Source organism: Adiantum capillus-veneris, chromosome 27 (genome assembly GCF_014529385.1).
Source record: "Adiantum capillus-veneris isolate H3 chromosome 27, ASM1452938v2, whole genome shotgun sequence".
NCBI classification, from domain to species: domain Eukaryota; kingdom Viridiplantae; phylum Streptophyta; class Polypodiopsida; order Polypodiales; family Pteridaceae; genus Adiantum; species Adiantum capillus-veneris.
Window position 1 is genome coordinate 70,604,210 of NC_140957.1, and position 16,968 is coordinate 70,621,177.

A 16,968-nucleotide genomic window follows, 5' to 3' on the forward strand; every position below is an offset into this window, starting at 1 on the left:
TCATCACCGTCGTCGTCACCGGCATAGTCCCAGATTGCATCAGTCCATTGCATCGTCATTGTACCACTTTGTGCAATCATTAAGTAGACCACTCTCGCCGACGAGTGGGGCCTTCGAAGGAGGGTTTTACAACGTCTCTGGTGTCGTATTCTCTTCTCTCTCTATCTCTCAGTCTCATTCACTTGCACGCATAGTGTCCATTCACTTTGTTGTGATCATAGCACTTTCCATTAAGAATGGAAGGCTCTCCCTTCCATAAGAACTAAAAGGAACCTTGAGCACAGTTCGGAGCACTCATCTTGAGCAAAGCGCAAACAATCATTCCGCTGCACCTAACACATACATTGCACGCACAGTGTCCATTCACTTTATTTGTGATCATAGCATTCTCTCATTAAGAACGGAAGGCTCTACCTTCCATAAGAACAAAAGGAACCTTGAGCACAGTTCGGAGCACTCATCTTGAGTAAAGCGAAAACATTCATTCCGTTGCACCTAACAAAAAGAGAGAGACGACACGCGACACGGAGTGGCAGAATTCCACCCCAGAGAGTATTGGCCCCAAACCTTGGCGTCCCTTTTGGTATTTCTTTATATTGCATCAACACAGTACAAGCCGATACTCGAGACTGTGCACCTTCTCCAGGAAGCATGCCAGAGAATGAGCCCTAATCTCATTTTTAAAGGCCCTAGGCCCCAAAAGCAGTTTTACTTGAAAAGCCTTCAAACTTAAAAGCTTCTGGTTCAAAAGCAATGTCAAAAAGCTGCGAGCGTAAATCACAGAATTCCGTACAACTGGCAGCGCAAAACACAAAAATCCGTACAGTTTGCCACATCATCATGTCAGCGCAATTTTCGGGTTTTTTCTGTACAGCTGCCACGTCATCAGTTGCTATGCAAGACTTTTAGTGTGTGTGTGTGTGTGTGGGTCTTGCTTTTATTTTAATCCTTTATGTCACTTGGGGGCCCCATCGGACAAGGTCTCCATAAGTTGGTAGGACTTCTTCTTCTGTTACTTATTCTTCTTAGGGTTTAGGCCCCTCGGCCGACATTTGCAAGTTGGCTCCCTTCTTGAGGGCTTTGACACGGCAGCAGTTTGTGACATTTCTTCTTGAAAGAGAGTAATCGTCCTCGATTACTGCATATCTGCAAAACAACTCAAGTTAGCTCAAGAATTTTCGAGGGACATTCCGAGGGACAATCAGTTTGCTCTTTTTGTTAAGGAGTTAGCTTCTCCTTTCGGCTCTTTTGATCAAGGAGTTTGCTTCTCCTTTCGGCCAGATCGGACCTCTTGATATTCCGGCGTAGTAAAATTAGCAATCACACCTAGACCGTACTAATCTTCCACGGGTGTCTTGATGCACTAAAATTACATACCTAGGCAATCTCATCCAATTAGGAATATTCAGTGGTTGGCACATCACAATGCAACACAAATGCTCACATACGCATGTTACAAGACATTAAAACATAAAGCCGTCGATGACACTCCCCCCGCAAATAATCATCCAGATCCGGGCCATGAGCTATTCAACGACTCCCTCATCACTCCTCCCGCAAATAACCTAAAAAGGTTTGGGCCATGAGATATAGAGGCCTTTTACAACCAAACGTCCCTCAGACCGCAGCCTGCGTCGTTTGGAGGTGCTGAGAGTAACCACTGCTTAGACTTCTTAATACTCCTCCCATAAATCACCATGCAGGTCCGGGCCATGAGTAACAACAACAATACTCCCCCCGTAAATAACCACAAGGGTCCGTGCCATGAGTAAAAACAACACTTTTCAATCATTCAATATTCCCCCCGCAAATAACCACAAGGGTCCGGGCCATGAGTATGAACAAGCATTCTCAAACATCATTTCTCACCCTCCAACCGGGAGTAAAATCACCAATCATTGAAACCAATATTAAAACCGGAGTCAAACATTTCAAATTGGCACCAAGACAGGTTCAAAACAAATACCATCCATTTCAAACAAAGTTTCAAACAATACTTTCTCAAACAAAGTTCAAAAGTATCTAACTATAAAACAACTAGAGAGTTCATTCAGGGTTTTGTTCGGACAACCGAACTTTGAGGACGACTGGCTTGCCCTTCTGCATCACGTGATGGTTCTGTTCCGAACCTGGAGAGTTGCATCATTCTTGTCATGGTGAGGCATGCCTAATAGAACGTCATAATTGCCCAACTTCATAATGTGGAAATCGGCTTTTCCATGATAATCTTGGATAGTCAGTGGAAGAGCACCAATGAGTGGTACCACTTTTTGAGTTTGCCTTGTGGCTAGCTCAGCTTCAATTTCTCCACCCTCTGTATCATAATCAAAGTCCATTTGCTTCAATAATTGTGAATGGATGAAGTTCTCTTTAGCTCATGGGTCAAAGAATATTAGGGCTTTCAAACCGTTGACTTTGCCATATGCTTGACACAATTCATTTGTACTTTCAAGGCGTATGCCATAGATGTCAAGTACTAATCCAATGGCCGGTTTAGCTCGTTTGGCTAGAGATGGTCCTGGGTTTCTGTGGAGCGTCGACGCAGGAGTCGGCTCCGCACGTCTGTCAGTGCGTTGGGGACAACCAAAATAGTTATGTCCTGTTTGAAAGCATCCAAAACATCGTCCTTCTGGTAGTATGGTGTCTCGTTGTTGAGGTGTCAAACGAGGCCTTTGTGGTTGACTTTCATGAGACTCTCGAGAATTTGTTCTTTGTTGGCGAGAGTTGTGGTTAGTGGCAGGAGGTTCTTTTGTACTCTAGCTTTCCCTTCATCAGTTTGTATCCGACCGCGGCATGGTCTATAAGCTCTTGCACGGTAGAGACTTGCTTGGAGAGAATATTCCTACAATGGTGATGGTAGTCCAATGGTGTAGCGCTCGCATTGGTCCTCCAAGGAAATGAACTTAAAGAACATTGGAACGTACACGTCGAAAAACCTTTGGTTATAGTCGTCCATGGTTTCGGTGGCAAGCATTTTTAAGTTGCCTCACTTTGCCAAAATCCGGACTTCAAACATAGAAGTCATGTAATTGCGTGCAAAAACTGTCTTGAAAGCTTGCTAGGTTGTAAGGTGCAGCGGAAGTGAATGTTGAACTTTGCTCAAGATGAGTGCTCCGAATTGTGCTCAAGGGTTCCTTTTACTTACGGAAGGGAGAGCCTTCCGTTCCTTTAGTGGGAGAGTGCAATGGACACAAACAAAGTGATGAACACTGTGAATGAAGGTGTTGAGACCGAGAGATAGAGAGAGAAGAACACCACCAGAATGTTGTCAAACCCTCCTCCGCCCCACTCTCTATGGCGAGAGCGGTTTACTATTAATTGCACAATCTCTACAATGCAATGGACTTGCCGACGATGTCGATGACGATGAGGAGGACGACGAGATGGGCTGAAATCTGAAAATGCTAATGGTTGAAATCTGCAAATCTTTATCTGTTGAATTCTGAGTGTATGTCGATAACGATGTCGATGGCGACGATGCGACGACGACGTGCTGAAAACGCAGATGCTGAAATCTGCGTTTTCCAAGCTGAAACTGCAAATGCTCGTTGATCTGACCGTGCAGCGAGGATCTGCTGCGGGAAGGTGAGATCTGCGAGGTTTGGGGCTTCTACTGCAGAGTCTTGATGCTGAAAACTGAAAACGTTGGTCCTTCTTGAGGTCTTGTTGCGACGGAATTGCAAAATGCTGGTTGTTATGTTGCTCCAAAAACGGTAGGCTGAATTCTGTCTGCTGTGGGAAATGTGCTATCGCTAGGGCTGATCTGCTGTGTTGCTGTGGAATCTGCTAACGCTAGGGCTGATCTGCTGTGTCTTGTTGTCGCCGGCTGATCTGCCATGCAAAAACGCAAGGACTGCTGTAGGTGAAAAACTCTAGGCTTGCAAATGCAAAATCGCTAGGTTTGTTCATGGGAGGGGAGTCTTGCTGAGAAGGTGCCTGTTGAACAAAGGTTCTTGCTGCCTCTTCTGCCTGAAAGTGCTAGCGCTAGGTTTTCTTATATACATGCTTAGTGAATTTTCCTTACCTAGTTTTCAACAAAAGTCACATAAAAATAATAAGTGAAAAATGTCAAAAATAGGGAAAATAGGTCTATGCACTATAAAAATTCTCTTGATGGGTTCTGATGGAAATCTGATGGTCATGTTGTGTGTAACCAAAGGATATGTATCTACTCTAAGTGTCTGGACATGCACGGTCTGCGAACAAACTCACAAAAGTGCCAAATCACTTCCTATTCTAGACTGACTTGACTGAATTGAACCCTGGTCATGCTGTAGCTTGTCCACGGACACATAGGGTTGGATGTGTCAGGTGACATCCCCTCCTTTTCAAAGTGAAGTACTGGTACGAACTGTATGGCGTCGAGGGAGATCATCCGGAATCCTAGAAAGGACTCTTCGTCGGCCCACTGTGATGTGTGGGTCGTGCGATACGTGAACTTCATAAAGGTCTGCAACACTTGCTTCTTTGGGCCGCGCCGAAAGCTCCTTCAATGCTTCAACTTCGTCTATAGTCATGTGTCTACCTTCGTAAGAATCTCCGAGGCTGAAAATTCCTGAAATCACTTTCAACACAAAAACATGCACATACCCATTCCATGTAAAGTGACTGGAAAAATTCTAGTCTTCCTAAAAGACTGTGCATGCGATGAACTGTAAGGTGCAGCGGAATGAATGTTTGAACTTTGCTCAAGATAAGTGCTCCGAACTGTGCTCAAGGGTTCCTTTTACTTATGGAAGGGAGAGCCTTCCGTTCCTTTAGTGAGAGAGTGCAATGGACACAAACAAAGTGAATGGACACTGTGAATGGAAGTGCATGAGATTGAGAGATAGAGAAGAGAAACGACACCAGAGACGTTGTAAAACCCTCCTTCGAAGGCCCCACTCTCTATGGCGAGAGTGGTCTACTTATGATTGCACAAATCTCTACAATGCTTGGACTTGCCGACGATGTCGACGACGACGAGACGACTGAAATCTGAAACTGCTAATGGCTGAAATATGCAAATCTTTATCTTCTGAATTCTGACTCTATGCCGGTGACGATGTCGATGACGACGATGTGACGACGATGCGCTGAAAACGCAGATGCTGAAATCTGCGTTTTTCGGGCTGGAACTGCAAACTTCGATGGATCCCCCCGTGCGGCGAGGAACTACTGCGGGAAGGTGAGATCTGCGAGGTTCGGGACTTGATCTGCGGTGTCTAAAGGCTGAAAACTGAAAACGCTGGTCTTATGGCTGATTCTGTCGCGATGATCTGCAAAAATGCCGAGGTTGTGCTGCAAACCAAAAACGCTAGGGCTGATCTTGGTCCTGTTGCTGCCGGATGTCGTGCAACTGCAAAACGCTAGGCTTCTTGTTGAGTCTTGCTACTACCGGGGCTGATCTGCTGTGCAACAAACGTCGGGCTGCTTGTAGGTGAAAACGCTAGGTCCTTGCAGATGCAAAAACGTTGGGGTTCTGCGGTGGGAAACTGCTAACACTAGGGCTGATCCATTCCTTACTGTTGTCGGGTTATGCAGATGCAAAAACGCTGGCTGATCCGGGCTCTTGTCCAAAAAACGCTAGCTTTGCTGCAGTGATGCAAAAACGCTAGGCCTCTTGGGTTCTGCTGAGAAGTTGCTTGTTGAGCTTGCGCTCCTGCTCCCTCTTCTACCAGAAAGTGCTAGCGCTAGGTTTTTATTTATATAAACTTAGCAAAATTGCCCTACCTACTTTCCAACAAAAGTCACTTAAAAATAAGAAGTGAAAAATGTCAAAAATAGGGAAAATAGGCCTATGCAGTGTTAAAATGCTATTGATGGGATCTGACTAGAATCTGATGGTCATGCTGTGTGCAACCAGAGGATATGCATCTAATCTAAGTGTCTGGACATGCACGGTCTGCGAACACTCACAAAAGTGCCATATCATTTTCTATTCTACATTGACTTGACTGGACTGAACCCTGCTCATGCTGTAGCTTGTCCACGGACACATAGGGTTGGATGTGTCACGTGACATCCCCTCCTTTTCAAAGTGAGGTACTGGTACCGAACTGTATGGCGTCGAGGGAGATCGCCAATAGCATCTGGAATCCTGGAAGGGACTCTTCGCCGGCCCACTCTGATGTGTGGGTCGTGCGGTACTTGAACTTCATAAAGGTCGGCAAAGTCTTCTTCTTTGGGCTGCGCCGAGAGCGACACAAAACCTTCTGTGGCTTCTTCCATACTTCCACTTCGTCTAGAGTCATGCGTCTACCTTCTTCAAGTCCGAGGCTGAAAATTCCTGAAACCACTTTTTATGATTGCACAAATCTCTACAATGCTTGGACTTGCCGACGATGTCGACAATGATGAGGACGACGACGAGACGGACTGAAATCTGAAAATGCTAAGGGGCTGAAATTTGCAAATCTTTATCTGCGGAATTCTGACTCTATGTCAATAACGATGTCGATGGCGACGATGCGACGATGACGCACTGAAAATGCAGATGCTGGAATCTGCGTTTTTCGGGCTGAAACTGCAAACTTTGCGGGATCTGACCATTGGGCGAGGATCTGCTGCGGGAAGGTGAGATCTACGAGGTTCGGGACTTCTTCTGCGGGTTGTTCTAACTGCTGAAAACTGCAAACGGTGAGTCTAGGGCTGATTCGGTCGTGAAGATCTGCTAAAACATTGAGGTTGTCAGACTGATGCGAAAACGCTGGGCTGATCTGGGCTCTGCTGTGGAAATTTGCCAACGCTAGGGAGTCTGTTGTGTCTTGCTGTGGATCTGCTGTGCCTTGCTGTGGATCTGCTGATCTGCATGCAAAAACGCCAAGGGCTGAATTGCATGCAAAAACGCCAAGGTTGAATTTGGGTCTGCTTGCAGAAAATGCTAGGTCAACTGCTTGGGGGGGTCTTGTTGAGAAGGTGCCTGCTGAACTGAGTTCCTACTGCCTCTTCTACCAGAAAGTGCTAGCGCTAGGTTTCTTATATACAAACTTATGAAATTTGCCCTACCTAGTTCCCAACAAAAGTCACTTAAAAATAATAAGTGAAAAATGTCAAAAAAAGGGAAAATAGGTCTATGCACTATAAAAATGCTTCTGATGGAAATCTGATCGTCATGCTGTGTGCAACCAGAGGATATACATCTAAGTTAAGTGTCTGGACATGCACGGTTTGCGAACAGACTCACAGAAGTGCCAGATCACTTCCTATTCTTAGATTGACTTGAGTGAACTGAACCCTGGTCATGCTGTAGCTTGTCCACGTACACATAGGGTTAGATGTGTCACGCGACATCCCCTCCTTTTCAAAGTGAGGTACTGTTACCGAACTGTATGGCGTCAGGGAGATCGCCAAGAGTGTCTGGAATCCTGGAAAGGACTCTTCGTTGGCCCACTCTGATGCGTGGGTCATGCGATACTTGAACTTCATAAAGGTCTGCAACGCTTGGTTCTTTGGGCCGCGCCGAAAGCGACAGTCATCTGTGGCTCCTTCAATACTTCAACTTCGTCTATAGTCATGCGTCTACCTTCTTCAAGAATCTCCGAGGCTGAAAATTCTTGAAACCACTTCCAATACAAAAACATGAACATACCCATTCCATGTAAAGTGACTGAAAAAATCTAGTTTTTCGAAAAACTGTGCATGCAATGCAAATGAACAAAGTGACGGACTGTGAAACCATTCATTAAACACACGCAAACAATGGGGTTGAATCTTGACTTTCTGATCTAAATCAATCAACTGTGGCAAATCATAATGGAAATGCCGATGCTTGATGCTCAATCCTTCTTGTGCTCTTTCTACGACTATGTCGTGCAAAGGAAGAGACATGGAATGTGACTTCCTTGAATGCATACTTTTCAGCTTTTCATGAGAAATCTGCATACATCCGTACTCATTCATGAGTGAATCGTGCTCAACGTACAATATGGCATGCCTTTGAAAAGGGATCACATAAGGACGGTGACTAAAATACAGGAAACGATCACAAGTGAAACACTCGTACAATGTGTGCTGACTAATCACTCGAACACATAATACTTCCTGTGAGGGTTCTTTGGACCTAGGCTCGAGAGCCAAGATTGGTTCTACCTGAGGGGGTTTTGTAGACCTCGACTCGAGAGCCAAGATCGGTTCTTCGTGATTGATCGAATCTGCAATGAGGTGAGCTTCACTAGAGAAAGTATCAACTAACACATCATCCTTGTGAACAATCACATCAAATCATACAAATCATCATGCTCGTGAGAAATCACATCTTAATCATGCAATTCATCATCAAATCATGTGTAATGCTTTGGAAAAGAAGAGATTGAGTCTCCTTTTCCTGATTTTCTTCAATCTACGCCTGCACATTAGAGAATAGTAGGACAAACTCTTGCATGTGTTGGTCTGTCTACGCTTCACGCTCTAACCGTCTTTCTTTGCGCTCGTGAGCCAATTCGGCTAGTCTTTTTGTGGACTCACGATCCAACTCTGTGTTTCTTTCTGTGGCCGCCAAGCGTACTTGCTCGCACTCACGCTCTATGACTGCCATTCTTTCTTCGTGCCACACTTCTCGTTGTCTACCTTGTCGTACCATCATGTCCTTCATCGACTTGACCAAAGCCTCCATAGGATTTGGTGCAATCCTTGGCGTAGATGGGGAAGAGGGAGGGTCAGAAAAACCTTCTGGTGGGGAGAATTCTTCTTCGCCACTGCCATGCTCATCACCTCCATGCGAAGTATCCATTCCGATTCTGGTGATGACCATACACTGAAGTCGTGGGTTCTTAAGTTCACGAGGAACTTGGGTTCTTGTGGTTCTCGGGTTCTTGAGTGTTGAGGTTCTTGAGGTTCTCGAGTCTTGAGGTTCTTCTTTAGCTTGCAGTCTGTGTTAGAGAAGGATCTTCTTGCACCCCTTGGCGGCCTTGCGCCCACACCAAGGTTGCTTTTACCCACCTCACCTCGATTGGCCGGCCGCTAAGTGCACGGTCCGCTCTCAATGAGTGAAAAGAGAAACAAGGGGAGGTTGGACAAGGCCTTCTTTCTTGGGATTCCTGTCACTCTTCAAAAACACGATAAGGAATCGACACGGTCAAGTGGTCTTGGGTTATGTGCGATCGCAACAAGCAAAAAAAAATTTATGTGGTTCTTGTGGTTCTTTCCTTGAGTGATACAGAACATTGCCAAAGCTCTAATACCAATGTAAGGTGCAGCGGAAATGAATGTTGAACTTTGCTCAAGATGAGTGCTCTGAACTGTGCTCAAGGTTCCTTTTACTTACGGAAGGGAGAGCCTTTCGTTCATTTAGTGAGAGAGTGCAATGGACACAAACAAAGTGGTGAACACTGTGAATGAAGGTGCTGAGACTGAGAGATAGAGAGAGAAGAATACGACACTAGAATGTTGTCAAAACCCTCCTCCGAAGGCCCCACTCTCTATGGCGAGAGCGGTCTACTTATGATTGCACAAATCTCTACAATGCTTGGACTTGCCGACGATGAGGACGATGACGAGATGGGCTGAAATCTGAAAATGCCAAGGGGCTAAAATTTGCAAATCTTTATTTGCTGAATTTTGACTCTATGTCGATGACGATGTCGATGGCGACAATGAGACGACGACGCGCTGAAAACGCAAATGCTGAAATTTGCGTTTTTCGGGCTGAAACTGCAAACTTCGCGGAATCTGACTGTGCGGCGAGGATCCGTCGCGGGAAGGTGAGGTCTGCGAGGTTCGGGACTTCTTCTGCGGGTTCTAAGTGCTGATAACTGAAAACGCTGAGTCTAGGGCTGATTCCGTCGCGAAGACCTGGAAAAAACGTTGAGGTTGTCAGGCTGATGCAAAAACGCTGGGCTGATCTGGGCTCTGTTGTGGAAATCTGCTATTGCTAGGGAGTCTGTTGTGTCTTGCTGTGGATCTGCTGTGCCTTGCTATGGATCTGCTGATCTGCAATGCAAAAGCGCCAAGGGCTGAATTGCATGCAAAAACGCCAAGGCTTAATTTGGGTCTCCTTGTAGAAAACGCTAGGTCAACTGCTTGGGGGGGTCTTGATGAGAAGGTGCCCGTTGAATTGAGTTCCTGCTGCCTCTTTTGCCAGAAAGTGATAGCGCTAGGTTTCCTATATACAAACTTATGAAATTTGCCCTACCTAGTTCCCAACAAAAGTCACTTAAAAATAATAAGTGAAAAATGTCAAAAATAGGGAAAATAGGTCTATGCACTTAAAAATGCTTCCGACGGTTCTGATGGAAATCTGATGGTCATGTTGCGTGCAACTAGAGGATATGCTTCTAATCTAAGTGTCTGGACATGCATGGTCTGCGAACAAACTCACAAAAGTGCCAGATCGCTTTCTATTCTTAGATTGAGTTGACTGAACTGAACCCTAGTCATGCTGTAGCTTGTCCACGTACACATAGGGTTAGATTTGCCACACTTCTCGTTGTCTACCTTGTCGTACCATCATGTCCATCATCGACTTGACCAAAGCCTCCATAGGATTTGGTGCAATCCTTGGCGTAGATGGGAAAGGGGGAGAGTAAAAAAAACCTCTTGGTGGGGAGAATTCTTCTTCGCCACTGCCATGCTCATCACCTCGATGCGAAGTATCCATTCCGATTCGGGTGATGACCATACAGTGAAGTCGCGGGTTCTTAAGTTCATGAGAAACTTGGGTTCTTGTGGTTCTTGGGTTCTTGAGTCTTGATGTTCTTGAGGTTCTGAAGTCTTGAGGTTCTTCTTTAGCTTGCAATCTGTGTTAGAGAAGGATCTTCTCTTACCTGAGCTCTTCTCTTTTCTGCGGGCGCATCCCTTGGCGGCGTTGCTCTCACACCAAGGTTGCTTTTTCCCACCTCACGTCGATTGGCCGGCCGCAAAGTGCATGGTCCGCTCTCAATGAGTGAAAAGAGAAACAAGGGGAGGTTGTACAAGCCCTTCTTTCTTGGGATTTCTGTCACTCTTCAAAAACACGATTAGGAATCGACACGCCCAAGTGGTCTTGGGTTACGTGCGACCGCAACAAGCAAAAAAAAAATTATGTGGTTCTTGTGGTTCTTTCCTTGAGGGATACAGAACACTGCCAAAGCTGTGATACCAATGTAAGGTGTAGCGGAAGTGAATGCTGAACTTTGCTCAAGATGAGTGCTCCGAACTGTGCTCAAGGTTCCTTTTACTTACGGAAGGAAGAGCCTTCCGTTCCTTTAGTGAGAGAGTGCAATGGACACAAACAAAGTGGTGAACACTGTGAATGAAGGTGCTGAGACTGAGAGATAGAGAGAGAAGAATACGACACTAGAATGTTGTCAAAACCCCCCTCCGAAGGCCCCACTCTCTATGGCGAGAGCGGTCTACTTATGATTGCACAAATCTCTACAATGCTTGGACTTGCCGACGATGTCGACGACGATGAGGACGATGACGAGACGGGCTGAAATCTGAAAATGGTAAGGGGCTAAAATTTGCAAATCTTTATTTGCTGAATTTTGACTCTATGTCGATGACAATGTCGATGGCGACGATGCGACGAGGATGCGCTGAAAACACAAATGCTGAAATCTGCGTTTTCCGGGCTGAAACTGCAAACTTCGCGGGATCTGACTATGCGGCGAGGATCTGCTGCGGGAAGGTGAGGTCTGCGAGGTTCGGAACTTCTTCTGCGGGTTCTAACTACTGAAAACTGAAAACGCTGAGTCTAGGGCTGATTCTGTTGCGAAGATCTGCAAAAACATTGAGGTTGTAAGATTGATGCAAAGACGCTGGGCTGATCTTGGATCTGCTGTGGAAATCTGCTAACTCTAGGAAGTCTGTTGTGTCTTGCTCTGGATCTGCTGTGCCTTGCTGTGGATCTGCTAATCTGCAATGCAAAAACGCCAAGGCTTAATTTGGGTCTCCTTGTAGAAAACACTAGGTCAACTGCTTGGGGGGGGTCTCGTTGAGAAGGTGCCCGTTGAATTGAGTTCCTGTTGCCTCTTCTGCCAGAAAGTGCTAGCGCTAGGTTTCCTATATACAAACTTATGAAATTTGCCCTACCTAGTTCCCAACAAAAGTCACTTAAAAATAATAAGTGAACAATGTCAAAAATAGGGAAAATAGGTCTATGCACTTAAAAATGCTTCTGACGGTTCTGATGGAAATCTGATGGTCTTGTTGTGTGCAACCTATGCATCTAATCTAAGTGTCTGGACATGCACGGTCTGCAAACAGACTCACAAAAGTGCCAGATCACTTTCTATTCTTAGACTGAGTTGATTGAACTGAACCCTGGTCATGGTGTAGCTTGTCCACGTACACATAGGGTTAGATGTGTCACGTGACAGTTTTGCAGTTCCTCGGCGATAGAACCTAGATTAGCATCAGCGTTTTCAATTTTCAGTAATCACACACCGCAGTAGAAGTCCCAAACCTTGCAGATCTCACCTTCCCGCAGTAGATCCTCGCCGCACGGTCAGATCAGCCACAATTTGCAGATTCAGCCCGGAAAACGCGGATTTCAGCATCTGCGTTTTCAGTGCGTCGTCGTCGTCATCGCCGTCGTCCCCGACATAGAGTCAGAATTTAGTAGATAAAGATTTGCAGATTTCAGCCCTTAGCGTTTTCAGATTTCAGCCCGTCTCGTGTCGTCCTCATCGTCGTCGACATCGTCGGCAAGTCCAAAGCATTGTAGAGATTTGTGCAATCAATAGTAGACCGCTCTCGCCATAGAGAGTGGGGCCTTTGGAGGAGGGTTTGACAACATTCTGGTGTCGTATTCTTCTCTCTCTATCTCTCAGTCTCATTACCTTCATTCACAGTGTTCACCACTTTGTTTGTGTCCATTGCACTCTCTCACTAAAGGATCAGAAGGCTCTCCCTTCCGTAAGTAAAAGGGACCCTTGAGAACTGTTCGGAGCACTCATCTTGAGCAAAGTTCAACTTTCACATCCGTTGCACCTTACAGTATTTGCGGGGGGAGCGAGGAAGTAGTTGTTGAGTAGCTTCATGCCTAAGAATGTCTGTTTGGGAGAGTGCTCAATGACGTTGTTTGCGGTGCTGTGTTGCATCGTGATGTGCCACTTGAGTGAGATTTCTTGGGTATGTAATTTTAGTGCATGGAGACACCAATTGCAGATCAATGCCGTCTGGGTGTGATGGCTAATTTTGCTACTTCGGAATATCAAGAATTCCGATATGAAAAACTAAATGACTCTCGGATGCTTTTGAGCTAACTTGAGTTGTTTTCTAGATGTAATTGCGGACGATTACTCTTCTTTGAAGAAGGGGGGATGTCACAAACGGTTGATGCAAGCTATTGAAGACCAAAAGGTTTGGGCACCCTAGTCATAATCGTAGTCAACTTGCAGATCCCAGTCGAGGGGCCTAAACCCTAGCAGAAGCAGAAGAAGCAAAAGGACTTACTAACTTACAAAGTCCCGTCGAGTGGCCCAATTATTAAAGTAGTGTAAGGATTAAAATCCTAACTCCCAACAATTTATGGTACCCCTGTCCGATAGGCAAAGCACGCGCACGTACACACACACACACACACACACACACACACACACACACACACACACACACACACACACACACACACACACACACACACACACACACACACACACACACACACTAGCTTACGTGAAAACTGGTGACGTGGCTTGCAAGATGGATTTCCGCGATCTGCACTAACGTGGCAGGCTGTATGGACGCTTCTGCAGATCGCGTTGACAGGTGTTGGCGTGGCACTTTTGTACTGACAACCCATGGGGTGCTAGTTTTTGCGCATGTTGCTATTTTGATTTTAGTTTGTGTGAGCATTGCATATACGGGTAACAGACTTGGCTTACCACATCGCCATTGAATAGAGAGTTACTGAATCCTCTAGATTTGGTTCATAGTGATCTTGGATATAGCTTGGAACCACTTGAGGATGAGGGAAGATGACCCTCTTATGACCTACAATCAGAGAGAAACATTGCAGAAAATTGGATGATAAGGCTGTCAAATGTACCTTGGTTGGGTACAATATGGAAAGGTTATAGGTTGACTGCTGTATAGTCCGTAAACAAAGCATATTTTGGTTAGCTGATACGTATGGAAAAGGTGTATATTGGTTAGCCGAGATGTGAGCCTTTCCTTTCATGTACCAAGGAGATAGGCCTACATGCGCGACGCTGTTGCCTCTTTTTGGTGGATAATCACATGTAGAGTGTCGTGAGACAGATTTTCAGCCTATGCAGGTTTCTCTGAGAGATCACCCTGTTGTTGATGCAGATTTATGGGATGTACTTGATGTGGAGGGCACAAATTAATGAGGCTAGAAATATGCCAAAATGGCTAGTGTAAACTTTAGGAGAGAGTGAATTGCATGCATAAGATGCATCGCTCTCACCATGCATCTTGTGCATCAGATTGTTTCCTTTGGCTGTTTCAAGTATGTGGTGAGAAAAAGATTCTTTTAACAAGGCACAAAAGTCAGAAACTTGGTTGGCTGCCATGCAATCAGAGTTTGATGCTATGGTGCAGAATGGCTGATGGTCTTTTTGTGATTTTTCAACTGGCAGAATAGCCATTAGTATGAAGTGGGTTTAGAAGTTGAATTGTAAGCTGGATGGTGAGCATGGCCGAAGGATATGCTAAGTGAGCAGTTCTGGTCTGTCTTTTCCAGCTAATATGTGCCTCCATAAAATACTATAATGAGCTAATTCTGGAAAGCTCAAACTAAATCGTGTCGTATTGTAAACATGAAACTATCTGTCTTGGATTGTATTTACAGCCTTTTATACCATTAGATCAGACTTTACAGTGTATAGCTTCTTTGAAGGTTAATGTAAAAGGGTTCTTAGCACAATTGTATGCATACTTAAGGAAACCGAAATTAGTGACTATTGGTTCTTACAATTTTAGCTCCAAGTTTAGTAGGAATTATGTTGTAAATGTAAAAATCAAAACAATTCCATAGTCTTGTCTTGGGATAGGGGTAATCATTTCTATCGCTTGCATTTGCCATTCAAAACAGATCGAAGGTTTAACTGTGTGTGTAGTCAAGAGGGAAGTCTTTCATTAAATCACGAACATTTGCAAGCCTCCTGATGAATACTGCTATGCTAAAGGATAATTCTTTCTTTGCTTGAGGGCAGGATTATAAATCTCCTTTTGGAAGTTGTTTAAACAGTAAGCATTTTGATGATTTCAAGGTTCTATAATGCGTGAGAACTGTAATTGTTGTACGTAGTAATTTTTAGAGCTTTTAAATCCTCAGGCCAGAAACAGAGAAAGAATTGTTACTGAAAGAGGAAGTAAAGAGGCTTTCAGAACTGTGTAAGAAGGAAAAGGAAGCTGGTGGCCAGCCAGTCAATGGAGTGGTCCTCGATCAAGATGTGAACAACGAAAATATTATTGAAGAGTTGCGCAGTAAAGAAAAAGAGCTAGAGGTATTAACCAGGGCCCTTGATGACAAGGTGCGTTTCTCTCAGAAAATTGGTGACAGACCAGGGTCCCGTTCAGGACGCAGTGATGCTGGTAGGAGTTATGATTTATCTGATCGGCCTGGGTCCCGACCAGGGAGTCGCCCAGGGAGTCGACCAGGCTCTCGATCTGGGCGCAGTGATGTGAGCAGAAATTATGATCCATCAGAGAGACCAGGTTCGCAATCAGGAAGGAGGAATTTCGACTCATCTGAAAGCCCACGCTCACATTCTGGTTATGGAGGTAGAAACATGGATTCAGGTGATAGGTGGTCACGTCCTACTCACTTTGAAGGTAACAGAAATCAGGAAGGCTTGGAGAGGATAGGCTCTTTGGCTGGTTCCAGTGAAAGTGGACGAAGCTTTGATTCACTTCAAAGACCTCGGCGGCGTACTGGAGCATTGCCTACGGAGGTGGGCGGTGCACCTGAGTATTCGCAAGAAGGTGGTGCAGATATTTGGACAAGAGCAAATGATAGGCAAGGGAATTGGGGCGAGCGTGAGCGTGTCAATAGTCGGGCTGGAATGAGAAGGTTTTGAAGAGCATGAAATGCCTTGTTTTGCTGCCCTGGCCTTGTCCTTTCTTGGTGTACACACTTCTCCTATTTGACATTGAGGCCCATGAAGCCTTTTTTGGGGTCTGCCTTGGTTTTCTCTCTTGTATGCCAGAATTTTATCCTTTTCCTTTTTCTTCAGGTTAGGAAGGCTTGGACCCACATTGGCGTAGAAATATTTAGAAAGCGTTTGCTAATTGACTCGAGATACTTTTGAGTTTTCCAAGTGGGAAAATTGTACCCACAATAATGCCAGCCTCTTGCTATCTCAGCAGGTTCATTGTAATACTGTTAAGCTGTTTCCTTCATGTGCATATGGGCAAGTTGGCATTGAAGGTGGACAGACAGACCACTATTTTTGTTGAAGTGGTTTGCTTTATGTGGCAGGTCGGTTGTCAAGGTTTCCCGGACAAAGACGTTTCAAAGGCTCATCTCTAATGGGCCTTGTATGTACACCTCCCTTAAGTGCAACACGTTCTTTTCTGCTTTTTTATATAATTCTGATTTTCTTCTGCCTGCTGATTAGTTTATTGCTCCATGTTTTCATTAATATCTCAAAGTGGAAGTAGTTCCAGGGCTCTCTACTGTGCTGTAGTAGATTGGCTTGCGATCACGTAACATTAACTAGGAATGTTTTGAGCTATAGTTTACTGCAGTTCTTTTGGTTGGTTGCTTAAGCCTGTGGGAGGACAATGTATGAATATACCGAAGGTGTCTACTTATCTACACACTCTTATTTGTTTTGGTGATTCTGCAGGGCTCATTGGTGTCTTCTCATAAATGTCTAGTGTCTGTATGTAATTGACAGAAAAACTCACGTCTTACCGTTGCATTGGGGAAATTGAGTATACTTGTATGAATGCATTTTTGAGTTCGGATGATTAAACAGTCAGTTATATATTTCTGTCACACGAGTATTACAAATCTCTTTTTGATGTTTTGTTGTAGTTTGATGGTTGTGAATGGAAATTGTATCCCGAAGGTGAACTTTGTGTGATTAAACACAA

General features: G+C 44.9%; 1 protein-coding gene across 1 annotated transcript in view; it reads left to right on the forward strand.

The window, feature by feature from the left end:
- LOC147422173 (eukaryotic translation initiation factor 4B2-like) overlaps window positions 1–16,486 on the forward strand; it is a 40,430-nt gene extending 23,944 nt beyond the window's left edge. Inside the window, exon 2 of the mRNA XM_086502888.1 lies at window positions 15,203–16,486. Within this exon, the coding sequence (XP_086359014.1) occupies window positions 15,203–15,947 (745 nt within the window). The 3' untranslated portion in view covers window positions 15,948–16,486. The remainder of the gene's footprint in view (window positions 1–15,202) is intronic.
- The last annotated feature ends 482 nt before the right edge of the window (window positions 16,487–16,968 follow it).